This window comes from Crocodylus siamensis, chromosome 2 (genome assembly GCF_052110815.1).
Source record: "Crocodylus siamensis isolate JL-2025a chromosome 2, ASM5211081v1, whole genome shotgun sequence".
Classification (NCBI taxonomy): Eukaryota; Metazoa; Chordata; order Crocodylia; family Crocodylidae; genus Crocodylus; species Crocodylus siamensis.
This window is the reverse complement of record NC_143396.1, coordinates 111,240,409-111,259,502: the sequence shown is the minus strand read 5'-3', so window position 1 is coordinate 111,259,502 and position 19,094 is coordinate 111,240,409. Positions and strand designations below refer to the sequence as shown.

The 19,094-nt window shown below is 41.6% G+C and overlaps 1 protein-coding gene across 7 annotated transcripts in view; it reads right to left on the bottom strand.

The window, feature by feature from the left end:
* LOC149870629 (uncharacterized) overlaps window positions 1–19,094 on the bottom strand; it is a 281,125-nt gene that overhangs the window by 126,027 nt on the left and 136,004 nt on the right. For 6 of the 7 annotated variants that reach the window (XR_016440474.1, XR_016440473.1, XR_016440472.1 and 3 more), the window contains one exon: window positions 11,425–11,473. The exons of the other annotated variant lie outside the window; for it this stretch is intronic. Coding sequence is in view for 1 of the 6 variants with exons in the window: in XM_090034731.1 (XP_089890857.1) it covers window positions 11,425–11,473 (49 nt within the window). In the remaining 5 variants the exon portion in view is untranslated. The remainder of the gene's footprint in view (window positions 1–11,424; window positions 11,474–19,094) is intronic. 7 annotated transcript variants of the gene reach the window in all.

The following is a 19,094-nucleotide window of genomic DNA, read 5'->3' as shown; positions in this document are numbered from 1 at the left end:
ACAAGATCAAATGGTCACAAATTTCACTGTGACCAATTCAGGCTAGACTTAAGAAAGAACTTCTTCACTGTCCGAGCCCCCAAGGTTTGGAACCAGAGGTGGTTCAAGCACCCATTTTGAACGACTTCAAGACACATTTGGATGCTTATCTTGCTGGGATCCTATGATCCCTACTGGGGCAGGGGGCTGGACTCAATGATCCCCCAGTGTTCCTTCCGGCCCAAAAAATTTAAAAAAAAAAAAAATAGAATCAATTCAGACAGATTCAGAAAGATTTGGAGATTCAGACATAGAGACAGCTTAAAATGTTTTTTCTACATGCACATTGGGACGCTGGGGCAATCCACTTCTAGAAGCACTTCTGATCCACTTCTGGGTCCACCAGGGAGCATGCTGGGGGGGGGCCTGCATCCTCCCAGCCTCTTGGTGCCTCCTGGGTCTGGGGGGGCACCTGTGGTCCCCCTGTGGCCAATTGCCAAGCCAAGGGAAGGTGCAGGGGGTCCCTTGTGCACTCCCTGGTGGGACCAGAAGTACTTCCAGTCATTTCTGGTTTCACTGCCAAGCATGTAGAGCCCCCCCCCCCCCCCCAACACACACACACCCCCACGCTCCTATGGGATGCTCCATGTGCTCCAGCATCACAGCATTTACAAGCCGTGCCTGGTACCTCAAGTTATGTAGAAAAAACTTTTAAAGCTGTGTCTATGTCCAAATCACTGATTCTCTGAATCAGCATCAAATCTTCAGATTCGGATTCAGCCGACTTGAATCATGGACAGTGATCCAAATCAATTAATCAAATTGCTGTCTCTGATTCAGGCAAAATCTGAATCAAATAGGGCCCACTTCGCACACCCCTAACATTCGCATACTCTAGCCAAGATATTTTGCCACTACCTTCTGCTCAACTTCCCTGCCAACTTCTTCCAATTCCTGTTTCACCTGTAACAATATTCCCTTGGAAATCTCAATTATTGGATGTGTGCTTTCAGCTCAGCTAAGTAGCACATTCCAAAAATATCTACAAGAAGTTGGTGGAATAAGTATAGAAATAGGCTGAAAATCCTACTGGGTGTAGGGCTCTAAACAGTACATTAGTGTCAAGATTTAGATGGCAGAACCTTAGATTACATTTAGATCAAATCTAACTAATTTAGATGCCTGGAGTGCCCCTGTCTCTGGCAGGCCAGATCAGCTCATAGGGCTCCCTGATGCAGGAGCTCATGATGCATCCCCATGACGGGAAGCCCCCTCAGGTTCTAGGGTGCCCCGCTGCAGGAGGTTGCAACTTGCTTGTATAGGGGGACCCCAAGATTGGGATCCTGGGCTTCCCCTGCACCAGTAATAATGCATGATGGGATCCAGTTCTTGATCCCACAGTCATGCCTCCTGCTATACATCTGTGTGGCAAATGACTGTACATACTGTTAGGTGCTCAAGATCTCCAGGTGCCTCTATTTTCAGTGGCTGTTGAGCAGGTGTTTTAAGGATCTCAGTTTAAATATTAGAGTTGCATCCATAAAGACCTGATCAGGTACTTACTAACCTGCATGGATGCAGACCAAAAAGATAAGTGACTAGGTTTCATAATCATGCGTTGACAAAAACAGAAAAAGAACCCCAAAGTCCCAGTTTCTACTCCTGCTTTTAATTTTAACCTTGCAATATTCTATGATTCCTCAGGCCCTAAATGAATAATTATTGTGACAGTCAAATAAAACATGATTATTATGATAACTGGTGATCAGGAACAAACTAAAAGGCTAGCAAATAGGTTTTGTGTTCGTGCTGGCATATTTTCAAAGTTATATTTTTCTGCTGCTCTAAAGAGTATCGCCTTCCTGAGATCCATATTACTAATAGGGAATCCAAGGATTATCATTTCATTTCTGAGATTTAAATTGCCAGGTTTGCTGGCAGTTAATTAAATAAAACTGGATATCTGCACTTCAATAATGTTGGGATGTTAATTTTAATATCTGTGTCAAAGATGCTTAGAGAACAGATATGAATAAATAACATTTTAATGCATGCATATTCAAGCAAACATCCTTTATTACTTACCTAAGATAATATATATTAAAGGGAGGAAAGAATGCAGGAGCACATGGTTAATCCCCATGGCTGGAAGCCCCTCAGGTTCAAGGGTTCCCTACCACAGGAGGTTGCAACTTGTTGGTGTAGGGAGAGCCCAACATTGTGATCCTGGGCTTCCCCTGCACCAGCAATAATGCCTGATGGGATCCAATTCTTGATCCCACAGGGGTTCTTTCCCACCTTTACTATAGCTGATGTAAAACCCAAAGGACTATCAATAGTGCAGAGAATGTTGTACCTTGGGATCATGTTAGAAGTCTGGGATAGCACACGGTTTCAGAAGACACAGAAGACTTTGAGTAATTTTTTAAAAATTATTCTGAATACCTCATGTCCTGATGTTATTAAACAAAAGCAATGACTTTCCTACACAATATTTCATAACTTCGAAGTTACATTGCTGTGTGCCAGTTCTTTAACTGTAAGCAGACTTAGTACTTTTATAAAACTCAACCCCGTAAGGTTGTAAATGCCTTGAACTCTTAAATGGAGTGGAGCTTGCTTAGCATCTCTCGGAAGTACTCACAGCACCTTGCAGGATCAGAGAAATTGTGCTTTATATGTAATCTTTACTGTTTCTCTGTCACAAAGGAATTGCCATTCTGCAGAAGGCAAAGTATGAGCTTAAACAATGAGCTCACGGTTCTATATCTAGTTAGTGAAAGAACCAGGAACAGAACTAAACAGTGCCTAGTATGCTTAACTATTCTGTGGATCACTGTCCTTGAAAGAGTAACCTATTTCACTGCCTCTCCGTCCGTTTGTTTCTTTGCCTTCTTGGAACTATAGTTAAGGTAGCTATTGAAAACATCTCATGCAGAATGTACCTATAAAGATATTTACTACGTTGCTCTAACAGTATAAGAGTACACATTTGCCATAGTATGTCTGCATGAATATGGCTAAGTGGACTCAGACTCGCAAATTCCTTCTTAAAATGCAACATATAGAACTAGCATAGTGCTGTATGCAGTATTGCCCACAGTTTCCAAACCTAGAAAGAGTGGTCCAACTTTGCTACTGGCACATGTGGGTGCAACTCCATTGGCACAAAGCCCTTAAGGAATTTGGCCAGCTTTGGTGGTGATTTTTTTTTCCTTAGACAGCTCTCTTACTCCTTCCAGAGAAAAGATGGCTCTTCACTGAAACTAAATAAGGAAATGAGAGGGGAAAAGAGAGCCAAGTAAAGGTAGAACTGTACACATTTGGGGGAGGGGTTATTTCTTTGTTAGATTTATATCCACCTCTGTGATTATCCAAAGCACTTAACCAGAGGATATTCGGGGGGGGGGGGGGGGCGGGAATCAACCCATCCTATTCAACCTGCTCCCCTTCATATGAATTTTTAAAATGTTCAGTAGGAGAAAGACCTTTTAGCTCACTGGGAGGGAAGGGGGGTGTTAGACAGGCACCTGGTTTTCAGTCCTTGCTCCTGTAACCCGGGCAGTACTCCAAACGGTGCCCCCTCTTCATTTGAAGGGATCAAAGCAGGTGCACAAGCGCTGTGGGAGGTGTAGGGACTCTCCTCCCCCTATAGAGCAGAGCCAGACCACCAATGGGGACTTAACCATATACCTTTTCATGAGGGAACAATAGTGGGAACATAACAGGCATAAATCAGAGGGTATAGTGGACACTACAGTGCCCCAAGGGGGCAGGATTCAACAAAGGTTAGACACTTACAATCATTGACAAAAGACAGAGTTAACAAAATATAAAACACAAACAGAAGAACAAACAATACGGGTTGGTGAAATATAAAAAGGCACAAAATACAAAATGACAAGGAAATATAGGGCCTAGGTACCTGGAGGGGGGAAAACACAATGGCCCCTTTCCACTGCAAGAAGATTTGCTTCTTGTTAGCTCACTCACTCCAGCTAGGACTTGAGCCCAGATCTCCCACATGGTAGGCAGGAATGCTGCCACACAGCCACCACTGGTGGCACTACTCCAGCATGCTAAGGGTCTTGACCTTCCCAGAGCCCCAGCGTCATGTCAAGCTGCCTGGCCTCTGACTGGAGGAGCTGGGAGCAGAGCTGGGAACCTCTTAGATCCTCGCTGGAGCAGGAGGAGCCTCTCCTGCTGGCTGTAGCCTCTCCTCAGGGATCCTGGGGCCCAGCAGGGAGCCTCTCCTGCCGGCCGCACTGCTGAGGGTCCCACTGCTGCCTGCAGGTCCCACTCCTTCAGGTTCTTCTGGGGCAACTGCTTCTGCCCTGCTGGCCCAGCTGTTTGCCAGCTCTTTGAAGCTCCTTCCTCGTGGTCCCTCGCTGGTCTCCTCTGAGTCAGCTGCGCTGCCCCTTTTATCCCGCTCCAGATGACCCAAGGGGCAATCAGGGGACATGGAGGGTGAGTCTCTGGGACCTGATTGGTGAGGAAAGGGAACCCCAAGCCCTTCAATCATCTTTTACCTTTTCAAAACCCCTGGGCTAGGTCACTGCCAGCTAGCCTGTCACACTCCACTAAATGATTAATTTGAAATTAAACCCCTACATATCATAATTGTTTATTGAAGAGAATTCTGGAAAAATAACTGGTTTCAATCAAAATTTTCATTTGTGCTTTCACACCAATATATAATTAAAGAATTCAAAACAAAAAACCTTCTGAAAGGAAAAATATAATTCCCACTCCTGAACAATGTCAGGAAGGGAAATTTCAAAACTGCTGCCTATTTTCTGCAAAATGGAATTTTGGTGAAGACATGACTTCAGGAACTGTTTTAGTTTCACTGGGACTGAATTTTCCACTAGAAAAAACTGTCCCATTGAAGTTTTTCTAAATAGTCTTCATGGTTCTTAGACTTCATAGACATTAGGGCTGGAAGAGACCTTGGAAGATCATCAAGCCCAGCCCCCTGCCCCAGGGGCAGGAAGTCAGCTGAGGTCAAAGGATCCCAGCAAGATAAACACTCAGCTGACTCTTAAAGGAGTCCAGAGTAGGCACTTGCACCCTCTGGTGGCAGTCTGTTCCAGACCTTGGGGTCTCAGACAGTAAAGAAGTTCTTCCTTATGTCCAGCCTGAAACAGTCTTGGAAGAGTTTGTGACCGTTTGACCTTGTCATCCCTTGGGGCGCCCCCAGATCCTGATGTGCACCTCTTATATACTTAAAGGCAGCCACCAGGTCCTCCCTGAGCCTGAGCTTTTCCAGGCTGAAGAGTCCCATGGTTCTCAGCCTCTCATCGTAAGGCCTGTTCTCCTGCCCTCTGATCATGCACATGTCTCTTCTCTGGACTCTCTCAAGCTTCTCCACATCCTTTTTAAATTATGGATCCCAGAATTGGATGCAGTACTCCAGGTGCGGCCTCACCAAGGCCAAGTACAGCAAGAGGATGGCATCCTGGGATTTCCTAGAGAGACATCTATGGATGCAAGCCAGCATTTTGCCTGCTTTGCTGGCTGCAACATCAAATTGGTGACTTATATTCATCTTGTGGTCAATCATGACCCCCAAGTCCCTTTCAACCATGATGCTAGCAAGTGTAGCACTGCCAAGACTATAAGCATGCTGCAGATTTTTGTTCCCAAGGTGGAATACCTTGCATTTTTCAGTGTTGAAGGCCATCAGATTTTTGTCCACCCATTTTCCAAGCCTGTCAAGGTCAGCGTGGATCACCATTCTGTCCTCAGGTGTGGACGCTTTACCCCAAAGTTTGGTGTCATTGGCAAACTTGGCCAGTTTGTTTCTGATACCAATGTCCATATCATTAATGAAGATGTTGAAAAGAATAGGATGGATTATTCAGACTGTTTTTAATGTCAGTGAAATTTCCTCAGTTCTCTGAATGGTCTGTCAATTCAAAACAGTTGGTAAGTTATTTGAATAAAAATTTAAAAAGCCAGTCAAGTCTTACCATCAGATTTGTCTGTGGTTTAGTGGGGAAAACTTATCTCACCTGCCATTTGTATTGCCACACGTTATGTTGCCGTAGGGATTTCTGTCTCTGCAGTTCTGTCTTCCATTTTATTTTCTTATTTCTTTTTTCACTGGAGTTACAAACGTGAGTGAAATCTTGGCGCCATTGAAGGAAGTAGCAAAATCCTCATTAACTTAAAGGAGATCAGGATTTCACTCTTGGTCTCTGCCTACGGTGAAGGTTTTTTTGGTACAAAAAATGTAGCTAAGGTAACTTGCAACAGAGTGCCAGGAATATAAGGCATGCTGAGCAGCAGTTATATGTTTGAAAACATAGCATCAGTGAAGGCAGGCAGCTTCCAATGCCCATACAGATCTGTTTATAGAGGCCCATGAGATTTAGCTCATCAGAGCTCAGCTAAGGGAATTTTAGCCTGCAGGGTAAAACTGCAGAAGATGCCAAAGACAGTCAAGTAATAAAGTGGTACAAAGAAACTGCCAGTTTTATTAGGAGCCTCAACACTATATTATATTTGAAAATGGCTGCGTAGTTTGAATTTGCAACTTCAAAACTTACGTTTGTTTGAAAAATAAAAATACTCTTCTAATTGAACTCTGTGGATGAACCTGCACATGCAATTAATGTGAAGCAATAAACTCCAACACTTATTTACATTTCAATGTGCATCTGGGAATCGCAGCATGTTGAGCCGGGTAAGAGTGCCCCCAGCTAGCAGGTGTCAGGGGCCAGCCTAGGGCTGCTCCAGCCCAGCTCAATGTGCAGTGGAGGGGTTGGCTGGGGCACAAGGGTGCTTCAGTGTGGGGCTAGCCAGCAGCTAGTCCCTGCACTGAAGCACCCTTGTGCCCCAGCCAGCCAAGGCAGCATCTACATATGCACTGCTGTGTTGTTTTTTACTCTGCAGCAAGACAATACTTGTATTTACAAGTACTGATCTGCTGTGGAGTAAATTAGTTTACTCCAATTTAACAGGTGCATATGTGGAGACACTGAGACATTTACTGTGAGGCTAATTAGTCTACTACAGAGTAAACATCTCTCATAGACACTCCCTATATGTGCAACCTTAAAAGCACAGTTTCTATGAACATATAGGTATCATAGCACTCCTAATGACAGCCACTCCACAAGGATAATCCTTGCCAACACTACATATGTGGTAACATTGTAAGTAGCTTTTTTTCTGGACCTCCACAAAAAGTGGGTGGAGAAGATTGCTCAAAGAGAAAAAAATTCCCTTAGTTTGAACTTGTGCTCTCTACGCAAGCATTTTCCATTAATATTATAGCAAAAAATCTATTGATAGGAATTGTAGTAGTAACAGCAATCTTTTTTTTATCAGCTATCAGTTTATATTAGCCAAAACTGAACTCATAAACATTAACAATGGAACCTTGATTCTATGCATAATTATACTCTGCTGACCAGGAAACAGAAATACTACTATATGGAGTAGAGCTATAAGTTTCAGAGTAGCAATGTTTTGGCAGTTATACATGGAAAATGTTAGCCTAACTTATCAAGATCAGATGAAATTTCAGCTTGTGAATACAATTATTTTAATGTGCAACTCTGAGTAACATATATACCAAGAATTCTTCACCAAGATTATCTGCTGAATTGTTTTGAGCAGGAAATGCATTCAAGAGTTTTGAATTGCCTGAGGACCATTCAGGGAGATAGGCTTTCACTATGCTGAATAAATAATTTTACCATATATCATTCTCTCAGGTCTCATAATACAGCAACATATGAGAAAGACAGCAGAAGCAACAGGAAAAGTGGAGACAATGACAGGCACCAAACTAGAAAACTGCAAAGATACAAAAGCACACTACCTCTCATTACCCACCTCTACAAGTGACCTAGGAATTGAGCTATTACTCTGAATAATCCCACCCACTAGCCCTCTCTACAGACAGCATCAGTGTCTGTGTGGGAAGCAAGTCTCTTCATAAAAATAGGAGAAAAGGGTTTTGAAAGATCTTTATTTTAATTGTGGGAGTTTTTAAAAACCACGGGGTTTTCTCTTTTCAGAACAATCACTTTATATTTACATTTTCTAGGTTGAAACAATTACTTTTTTCCAGGTATCACCCCCAGAAGGAATTTTATCAGAGATATACGCTGAAAAACATTATTTTTCATGGAAAGACCAGCTTAAAGGTAGCAAATGAAAAAAGAGAATACTTAAAAAAAATAACACTTCATTATGATTTATTTGGTCTCTCTACTCACTTGTTTCCCCCACACAATCAGAACAATCCAGTTACTAGAATGAAACCTTGACCTGCTATTTTACACCAAAATCTTTTCACAAATGAAAAAAAAAGTCCGGTATTAAAAAGTCAATAATTCTTAGTGCAGAAGCCCTCAAATAATTGTAAAATATTTAAGTTGTCAGCAGCACAGAACACATGGTTGAATCCTCTCATCTCTTCCCATGATAAACAGGCAAATGGAAAAATGAAGGTGAGAAGTTATTTAAAATACCTTCCTATTAATGGAAATGCTGACATTGTCATTTACAGCCAGATTTTATTCCACCAGTTAAAGGCTTAAATTGAGCTAGATGCAAAAGCATATATCAGATTTGAATAAGACCAAGAGCAACCTACTCTTTCTTTGTGTAAGAAGAGAGCCACCTGCCTTCTTCAGCACCCCTAGAACTCCAACCTGGAGTCACTGAGGCTTACTTAAGGAAGGGGGGCTAGAATTACATACATCAGCTCTCCCACAGGCCAAGTACAGACAGTCAGAAAGCCTGAAGCTGAATTGATTCAGTCTTTGTAGATTAGTCTAAACTGGAGAGATTGAACTGAGAAACAGCTGAACAGACACTCACTTTTGATTTAGGAAATACAGCCACATGGCTGCATTGGCTCAGGCCAGAAGCTGGGGAGCACTACAGCACAGCTCTCTGGCACATAGCCAGCATGGCCTGTATGCTCACTTCCTCTTCCTGCTGTCCCCAAGACCTCTGGGATTTGCAGTCCAGAATCACAACAGCAGGACTCAGCAAGATTGCTCATCGCTTCCTTATCCTGCTTCTAGGTGCTTCTGGGATTTGTAGTTCACAGTCAAAGCCAGCAGTAACTTTCAGTAAGTTTAGCAGAGTAGGGCAGCTCTGTATTTAGGGGAGGGGAGATTTAACGCCCGACCCATGGCCCCTGGCCCACCCCCACCCCCAACACTTCTCTGCTGGAGCAGACAGCCCAGCCCAGAGCTGGAAAGCATGCTGAGATCCCGGAGGACTCTGATTTAACTTAAACCAAGGAAGGGTCTGGGACAGAAGTTTTATAAACCAGTTTGACCCAAATCAGTTAAGTCTGATGCCACATTCAACCAGGTTTACCTTAAACCAGTTCCAGCCATTTTGAAACTGGTTTATGTTCACAGAACTTCTGTTCCATTACAATTTTAAACCAGTTTCTGATCATTTAAACTGGTTTGTGTAACTTCTGTCCCTAGCCACAAAGTCCAAATAAGAATCTTCCTCACAGTAGGTTTTAAGAGGAACTGCATGTGAAATCTACTTGCCTATGCAGCTCTTACAGGGCTTTGCCACCCAACAGTTGGCAATGGAGGGCACAGAGCTGGTGTAGAGGTGCAAGACCTCTGTTCAAACACCTGTGGGCCTTAGGATCTGGGAATTCTGCAGTACAGCCTTCCCTTATTTTTTGAGCAGGACTGCAAAGTCTCACCAGACTCCTCAGAACAGTTCAATAGCGGAACCATTGTTTCCTACTTGCTTCCACCTGCAAGATTTGCCCTGGGAGAGGAAAAATTCAGGCCCAGGACTCTTCACTTCCTGCTGCAGTGGCCACAGCACCTGCACAAATCATACTTATGGCATGGTGGCAGCCATAAATCACTGCTGCCCCAATGTGTGGTAGCGTACCCAGATGCATCGTTACACCTCTACTCTAAAGTAGTTGCTGTGTTTCATCCTAGAAATAGCTGCACTGCTATGGGGAACAAAGAGATTACACTACACTGGCTGCACAAACCCTATAAAATCTATCAAACATTTTTCGTGTTTATTGGAGTTCCAGTCACTACAGAAACCTAAAATCATTATGTGTCATAGTTTCAGTGACCAGGGAAAAGAAAGCTCTAAGGTTTTCAAGAATCTTTAGTCCATATCTAAAAACTTACAAAAGTATAAGAGAGTGGAATTTGGCCCTTTCTATGCCTCCTAGTTGATATAACATTGTCAAGCTTTGTTTTAAATTTCCTTGTACCTGCCAGTTTTTGTCACAATCATATATATCAATATGGGGCTGTTGTGGACATTTCTCACTGTGTTACAGAATTTCTCCTGAAAATTTCTACTGTTGTCCTAGACTTTAAGGCTGAGATACTCCAGGGGATCCTGCCCCACCTGTAGTGGGATTGAGACATCCACTAATTACCAGTAGATGCCTTTGCCTACTACATATAACCAATTTCTACACATACATGAAAAATATTTAGAGAAAGAAGAGAGTGCAGCCTTGCATTGTAGGTTAGTTATAAAGTTTGCAAATCCAAATAGCATCTTTTATCTGTTATAGAGGGGTAGTCTATATTCAGAGTAAATAGGCTTGTTGCTACTCCTAGCAAAGTCAATAGTAGTCTTTCCACCAAATTCTATGGGAGGATCAACTCCCATGGGACAAGATGACAGGCCACGTTGCCTTTCTCTTTAATGGTTTTCATAATAAGATCATACAAAAAAAAGGAAATGACATCCCATCCTTATTTCTTTCTCAGAGGAGGTCACCTTTGCTTGTCATTAATGTGCCAATTCTTAGAGGTGATGGACATGTTAGCCTCAGTGAAGTCAATGGAAATTACAGATGCTCAGCATCGTTCTGGATTAGACTCATTGAGCATCAATGGATGAGTATGTTTTAGTTAAATTACATGGGTCTGACTTTGTTCATGCTTATGCAGGGGTAACTCTACTGAAGCAAAGCAGTTTACACACTTACATAAAACTGATCAGAAAGAATATTTTCAGCCCCTAGTGAATACAGGCCTCTGGAAAGGTTAGTCTATGTCATGCAAAACCTACTCTTGCAGGTGAGGCCCAAAGATTGTTTCTATCTCAAAAGTATGCAAAGACTGGAAGGTTTGATTTAAGATAACTGATATTGATGACATGAAGATTAGGGACTGGATACAAAGTAGTGCTATCACTCATGTTAAAATATAGTTTGTTTTTCATACCCAACCTGAACTGATGAATTTCAGCATAAACTATGCAATAAATCATTCCTATCTCAGCTCCTATCTCCTGCCTGATATTTATCAAGCGGGTTTTTTTTGCCAAAGTGGACATTTACTATCTGCCACTTCCTCTCTATCATCTTTATGGTGCTTCTGCTCTTTTATATTTATTAAAGAAAAAGAATCTTTTTCTTCCTACCTACTTGGAACTTCTCTCCATTGTTCCTGCTTCTCCTACCTTTTACTCTCTGGTTGTTTGTTCCCAAAGACACCAGGACATGAATCATCTGTAAATAAAATAAATCTATAGTTAGATTCCAAACATAGGATGGGATATTTTACCTAAAAAGCTAAAACTGCTACAGAACTAATGTGTATCAAAAACATTCATCCTGATTTTCAGCGAGCTTTTTCTTCTTGCAAGTTGCAGCCCACAGTAAAAACAAAGGTATGTCTCATTCTGCAGGCCTTCCTCAGTGTTGCTTAAATAAGGACTGCAAGATCATGTGTACACAAGTTCAGTGCACTTTATGTGGGATAAAATTAACAAGTTGGCCAGATCCTCAACTGGGAATAAACTTTGAAGTTAGTGGTGATTCACACTGATGTGAATGGGACTAAGTCAGTTTACACTAGCTGGGTTTCTGGCCCAATAGGTTTATCTGCATCAGCATTTCTTTCTGTATAGCTAATAAATGAAAGCCTTGTTCAGGTAACTTTGTAACAGTCCTTTATAATGTAAGTCATCTTCTCCATAGAGAATACATCCAAAACCTTAATGAACTATTTTTCTATTGAAAAAATAGTATTGAGTTTAACTGTGTAGCGATAGTGTGAGTCATTTCAAGTACTAGTATCTGCAGCAGATTCTGGGCTTATGTTGCCTGGTTTGGCTATCAGTACCAAATGCAACTGCTAGTCTAAGAGATAACATTTTTGAAATTCCAGTAATGGATGAACAGCTTGTTGTAACTTGTTACCAAACAGACTTTGCCACTAAGCAAATATTAAAAGTGATTTGATAGATTCCTGTTCATATTGGCCCATTTTTACTTCCTGGACGTAGCGGTTAAAGTAGGGTGGCCATCAAAGAGGACAGTCAGGTTGTCCTCAATTGATATGAAACTGGATGGCTTTATGTTATGCCCTGGCAGATCTCCTCTGGTGGGCTTTAAACTAGGCTCATCGGGGAAGGGGACAACAAGGGAGGAAGAAGCCTTGGACCGCTAAACCAAGCAGCACCTACAAATACAGCCCAGCCTAGACCAACGAGTGGAATATATACACAGGTAAGCAACAGGGGCCAGGGCAATGCTGAGATTAGGGGGCCAGTGCACACATCCACAGAAGGCCTCAAATGCCTCTACACAAATGCTCGTAGTATGGGAAACAAGCAGGAAGAACTTACCCTCCTGCTAGCTGACACCAACCCAGACATAGTGGGGAATCACTGAAACGTGGTGGGACCCAACACATGACTGGGCAGTGAATATCAAGGGCTATAGGCTGTACAGGAGGGACAGGACAGGGAGGAAAGACGGGGGTGTGGCGCTCTACATTAAGGAGGAATACACATCTTCATCAAGTAGCACAGAGTCAGAGAAGGGGCACACTGAAGTGCTCTGGGTTAGAATACAAGGTAGTTGAGGAGAAAGAGACTTAACAGTGGGAGTCTACTACAGACCACCCAACCACGGGGAAGAGCTAGACCAGGAATTCTTTAGTCAGCTCACGGAAGTAGTTAAGTCAAAGGACATGGTCATCATGGGTGACCTGAATTTTCCAGACATCTGCTAGGGAGAGCAGTCAGCCAGGTCTGACCACTCATGTAGGTTCCTAGCCAACCGCACCTTGTCATGCATCCACAGATGCATCTCGAGCAGGTCCAAGGAGGTGATACTCCCCCTCTATGCGGCACCGGTCAGGCCGCAGCTGGAGTACTGCATCCAGTTGAAGCCGCACTTCAAGAGGGAAGTGGACAACATGGAGAGGGTCCAGAGGAGGCCACTTGCATGATCAGGGGACAGCAGGGCAGGCCCTATGAGGAGAGGCTATGGGACCTGAACCTGTTCAACTTCCACAAGAGAAGGCTGAGGGGGGATCTAGTGGCCTGTTACAAACTAGTCAGAGGGGACCAGCAGGCATTGGGGGAGTCCCTGTTCCCCCAAGCACTGCCAGGAGTGACTAGAAATAACGATTACAAACTCACAGATAAGACATCAGGATACACTACTTCACTGTCAGGGCGGCTAGGGTCTGGAACCAACTTCCAAGTGAAGTGGTGCTGGCTGCTACCCCGGGGGTCTTTAAGAGGAGGTTAGACGAACACCTTGCTGGGGTCGTTTGACCCCAATACTCTTTCCTGCCATAGCAGGGGGTCGGACTTGATGATCTGCTCAGGTCCCTTCCCACCCTACGAATTATGAAACTATGTTCTCTATTTTTCTCTTCAAAAAACGTTTCATAAAAACATTGGGTTTCATATCAATAGAGGAACATTGGGTTTCATATCACAGAGGACCTCAACATCGGGTTTCGTATCACAGAGGACCTCAATGTCCTCTATGATGGCCACCATAAGTTAAGGTCTATAATTTTTTTATATGAAGCAATAATCAGCCCAAAAAAAAAAAACCCCAGAAAGCCTTACCTTCACATTTTTGCATCAAGGCAAATTACATTAAGTAATTAACCCAGTATCTTCAGGATTTCCCAAACTACCTCACGTGACTCATTTTAATGAGGCGCTGCAGTCACAGAGCTTGGGGGTGGGGGGGATTCATTTAATTTGAGGGAGACATTTGTGGTGCCTGTATCCAGTTTTTACTCCCTTCCCTTAATCCAGACTACAGTTCTATAATTACCACAGTAGGCTTTCAAGTCATTTTCCCTGTACTGATTTTCGATGAGGATTTTGCAGAACGCTGCAAACAGATTGCCAATGATGCCCATGAAGGAACACGTCTGCAGTAGTCCTCGCCACTCGAGCCAAGCCCCTTTAAAATAAATAAAATGTGAGGGAATGACAGTAGGGGCTGGGGGAGGGAGTAGCCTGAAGGGGAAGAGAGAACAAAAACACACTGGATTATGCAGGCTAGCCATCTGCAAAGCTGAAGGTTTCACAAAGAAAAAAGCTTCTACTGTTCCTGAATCAATTACTTCCCATTCACAGGCTGGCTGTATAGAGAGAGAATCAAAATGGCTCTCAGGGAATTCATGCCAATCGTGTGGTCTGTTTTCTCGGCTGTATTTTCCCCCCTTTCTTTTTCTGTCACAAGGATGTAAGTATTTATCAGTCCTGTACCCCTGCCAGCATACACTGGAATGAGTCAAAGGGACCTGGCATTGAATCACAGGGATTTGTGTGGCTAATAAATACAGCAGGCCCCATCCATTGTTGATTAATTTTGACTGAAATCTAAACACCAAACAACAAACACTCTTCTGAACAGCTTTGGTCCCCATTAGTTTGATGTGTTTATTAGACAGGACTGTGTTCTTTCAAGTTTATTAACAACAGATTAGAGAAACTGCAAACAAATCTAGCTTTATATTTAAAAAAAAAAAAGGTGGGCACCGTTCGCTGATGTTTTTAGCATTTGACAGTAAGTCAAAACAAAGTTAAAAAAAATACCAATGTGTCAAATTGCAATTGTGATGCAAAAAAAGTATAAATAGTTAGTGTTAAAAGACCAAGATGCCAACTTTTCAGGAACTAATCCTCTGTAAATTTCCACTATTTCACATCTTCAGATGTTTTTGTTCCAGAAAAAGAAAAAAAAAACCCGGCAACCTCTGAATCCCCAGGAAACTTAAGTGTCATGAAGATTAAAAAACAAAACTTGGAAGGAATTGCCAGTTGCTTAATTGCATAACTTATTCAAGTGGCTGAACTCACTGACTTATTTTATCCAGATCAGATATTATTTAAAGTATTTACAGTATGATGACATTAATAAATTGACCTCTTCAATATGCAGCGTTAAGCTGCAGAGTGTTGGTGTTATTGATGTGCTGCAAAAACAGGTATTCCAAAGGGTTAAAAAAGTCTCCATGTTTGTTCATTTCTGATATTTTTGCCAGTGACTGTAGTGATGCCCAAGGTGTTACCAAGTCAAAGTGGCAGGTAAATGGTAAGGTTGGTCAAATTATTAGCAAATCATTTAAACAAATTTAACCCTGGCTATTTTTTTGGATTCAAACTCATTATTCGATGCAATTGTGTGAAGTGATCACAATCTTCAGCATCAACAATATATTCATATCAAACGCTCCCTCGTGGAAGAATATTCATTGAATTGCACTTGGCTCAGTCCAAGATGAGATTTTCTGCGTGCCAAAATAAGCCAGACTGAAAAAGAACAAAGAGCAGATCCTCAGCTGGTGGAAACTGTTATAGTTTAATTAAGGTCAAATAGAGACAAGAACTTGGAATTGCAGTGGATTGGTCATTCTGAAAGAAATCCAGGTAAACAGTCAATGAGTCTCCAGTTAGGCAGGCTATCCATTCAAGAGTCTAAGCAGAAGAAGAGAAAAACTCCAAAAAACTACTTTGGGTTTTTGCCTATTCTATGTTGTTTAGTTCACAGACTAGTAAAATACTTTAAAGGGCCTTTTGATTTTGGCGTAGTTTGTTTTGTTTTGAGAGAAATTAAGACAATCATTCATACGTCTCTGAGTTTAAGGGGGCAATAAATTGAAGTTCAACATTTATTTAAGGTTATGACAGTAAGTTATCTTACCTCTCTGATATTTTCCTATGGTATTTTAAAGCGGTCACGGATCAAACCAAGGCCAGTCAAAAAAAGAACATAACACTAACATCAATGCATCAGGCAAAAAAGGCCAAAAATAAAGGGATTTCTTCCACCAAGAAAGAACAATAAATATTTTAAAAGATATATGATTAGAGTTTGTATTGTACATCTTGCAATAGAAGCAGTATTCTGTTCTCTTTTAGCACCAGGACAATATCTATTAGTGATGTCCACACTAAAATCTGAAGGCATAATTACAATGCATATAGACACACTTGAGCTGACTTTAAACTACCTAAGCCAGGTATTGATAACAAAACCCCAGAAGCTGGCACTCTGGATAAATAACCAGGCATTTAGTTTATAGGGTGGACCTATGCCCAGAGAAGCTTTTGGACTGAAGCATAGATAAACCTATAATGGACAATAAGGTACTGACATTTCTCTCTAGGAAAAGTCTGCCTAATCCTAAATAACAAAAGGATGATTTATGTCCTAACCAGAGGCATAACTGGGTGGTGGTGGCACACGCAGCAGTGGCTGCTATTTTTATTCCCTTGGAACATGCACCCAGAGGCGGTGCTTCAGTTCCTCTTCCCAGTTACACTACTGGTCCCAGCACGTGCATTTGGGTATCACTTAGACATTTCTAACTTACTATAAATTGGGCTTACATTCACAAGGCTGGGTGGCAGCAGTCAGCTACTGCGATTCTGGTCACAGGTTTCTCAGCCAGTTTCATCCTTGGGCAGCTAAGAACTTCAGTCCCCAAAGCCAGTAACTCCCAAGCTCCTTCTTGACCCAGGATGAGGGCAAACCCTAAGCCTTATACTATCCTAGTTCCCTTCAACAACCAAACTATGCCTTCACAGCTTGCTTTCTGGCAGCTCTTGCTGGAACCACACATGAATCATCATGATCCATCACACCTGCCAGCCAGCCTGGCTCAGAAACAGTGCTGGTTTCTCCCTGGTGTTCTCAAATCCTTAAAGGGGAAGACTACCCTCGTACACTGACCTTGTGGAGGTGCGGATGACATTCAGCTAGAGAAAGTTATAATCATTTTCCCAATCCTACTTCTCTTTTCAAAGAACCAAATTCTCTTCTGGTGTAAAGTCAGAAGATTCCACTGAAATGCAGCTGCATGCATTTTCTTCAGCAGAGATTTGGCCCATTTATTTCAACAGCCTGTGACACTCAAAATGTATATTGCTTTGCACAAAATAAAGCTTTATCTATTTTATTTTGGTTATCTTAAATTCACCAGGTTACCCCTTGTTCTTCTAATCTGAGTTCTGACTAAACAAGAGCATCTGATTGATCCTATGCTCAATGCTATTTATTATTTTATTCACCTCTATCGTGTCATTTTTATCAGTCTCTACTCTATTCTTCTCTCTATTCTTTACTCTATTCCTTTTCTTATGAACCTAATCCAAAGCCTGATGAAATCAATGGAAAGAACTTGTGCACTTCAGGTGGCTTTGACTCAGACCTGTAGAAAAATGTCCCTATCTCTAATTACTTTTATTACTTTACTCTGGAACCTCTCAATTTTTGACACAGCTATTTTTGACAGAATACCCAAACTTAAAATAGGATTAATGTTATAAGTATATCAACTGTTTACACAATGGCATCATATTATCCTCTATCCCTTTCTTAATCCAGCCCTACACCATTTTGTGTTAACCATTCTGATAAGTATCATATCCCACTTGATTGGGCATTAGAAACATTGCTTCCGAGTTGCAGTGTTACAAAGTACTATATATACCTATGAACTAACCATGCAGCCAACCAAGTGAAAAAATCATGTGAATGTTACCAATAGTTATTGGTTTTAGGTTTGTATTCAAGCTTCATAATGTATAAGCCTGGAGGTAGAGATTGTTTTATATGTGACTTTTAAAAAAATTCCAGCAGATTTGGAGTCTCTTTTGGCAGATTATTTTCCTATTGTTCTCACCAAATTATCATCACAATCAAATGTGAATATCACACTAATAACAAAGATTTATAGGAGAGGTTTAGGGTTATTTGGGTGGGTGGGGGATGATTTCAAATCCCTGCTGTTTTTTACTTTATACAAATCATTTCATGTGTTTCCCATTTAGGAAGATTGAATATACTCACTCATCCAATTTTTCTAAAGTTCACATGCTATGTTCTAATGCCAAAGCCCATAATTGCCATAAAACAGGTTGATTTCAAACTGAATTTCACTGGAAAATAATCTTTTGCATTTTCACTGGAACACAGAAGAGACTCTAGCCATTCAAGCTGACCATTCAGTTAGACTTTCAGATAGTTTTTCCATAGTCTTTCATTCTTGTACTTCATTGTTACACTTGTCCAACAAGTTCAGTGTCAATCAATGATCTCAATCAACAGAATCACCTGCTACATCTCTGTATTTATCAGTACTAAGTTTATGACCTATAATCAAAACCATTGGCCACTTTTAAGTATCTTCTGCTTCTGCATGAAAACTGGCAGAAAATTCTCATCTAAGAGCAGCAACAAAAGCACACAGAAAGCATTCAGAAATCCTTCGTGCTAGATTTGCCAGTGACAGACCATTTCTCTGAAAGCTCAATTTTAATTGTTCTTATTTCTAAATGATAGAAATACAGAACGTAACATCAGGTTCCTATGCAGTATTCGATGGAAGTGACTTGGCCAGAGCTGAAAAGAAAAGGCTTCATGACACTTTTGTATATTGTGTATCTGTTAACTTTTAAAGTATATATTGCATGCCTAGTTAGTAAAGGGATCCCAGGACTTTCAAAGCTTTCAGAAAGATTCAAGTTACTATGCCAGAAGCACCTTATTCTTTTGATCCTTCTGAGTGTGCTCTGTCAGAGACTAGAACCAAAGCTTTTACCTATTTTTGAGTGAAATTCTATGTTTTTCCTATTTTTACACAAGCGTGTAAAAGCTGTAAGAACAGAGTCCTGTATATCAGCTGTTTAGGGGGAAACCTGTAGTTCTTCCCTTAGGAGCCTCTACTTAGCGATATGCAGTAGCCAGGAAGACTTTTTAAAACAAAAATATTGTTTAGGTTAGCAGTAGGAACAGAGTATTTTTCTGAAAATCTGTCTTCTTAAGGCAGTCAAGCTGTCAATAAGTAGGTCAACATATATGCTGT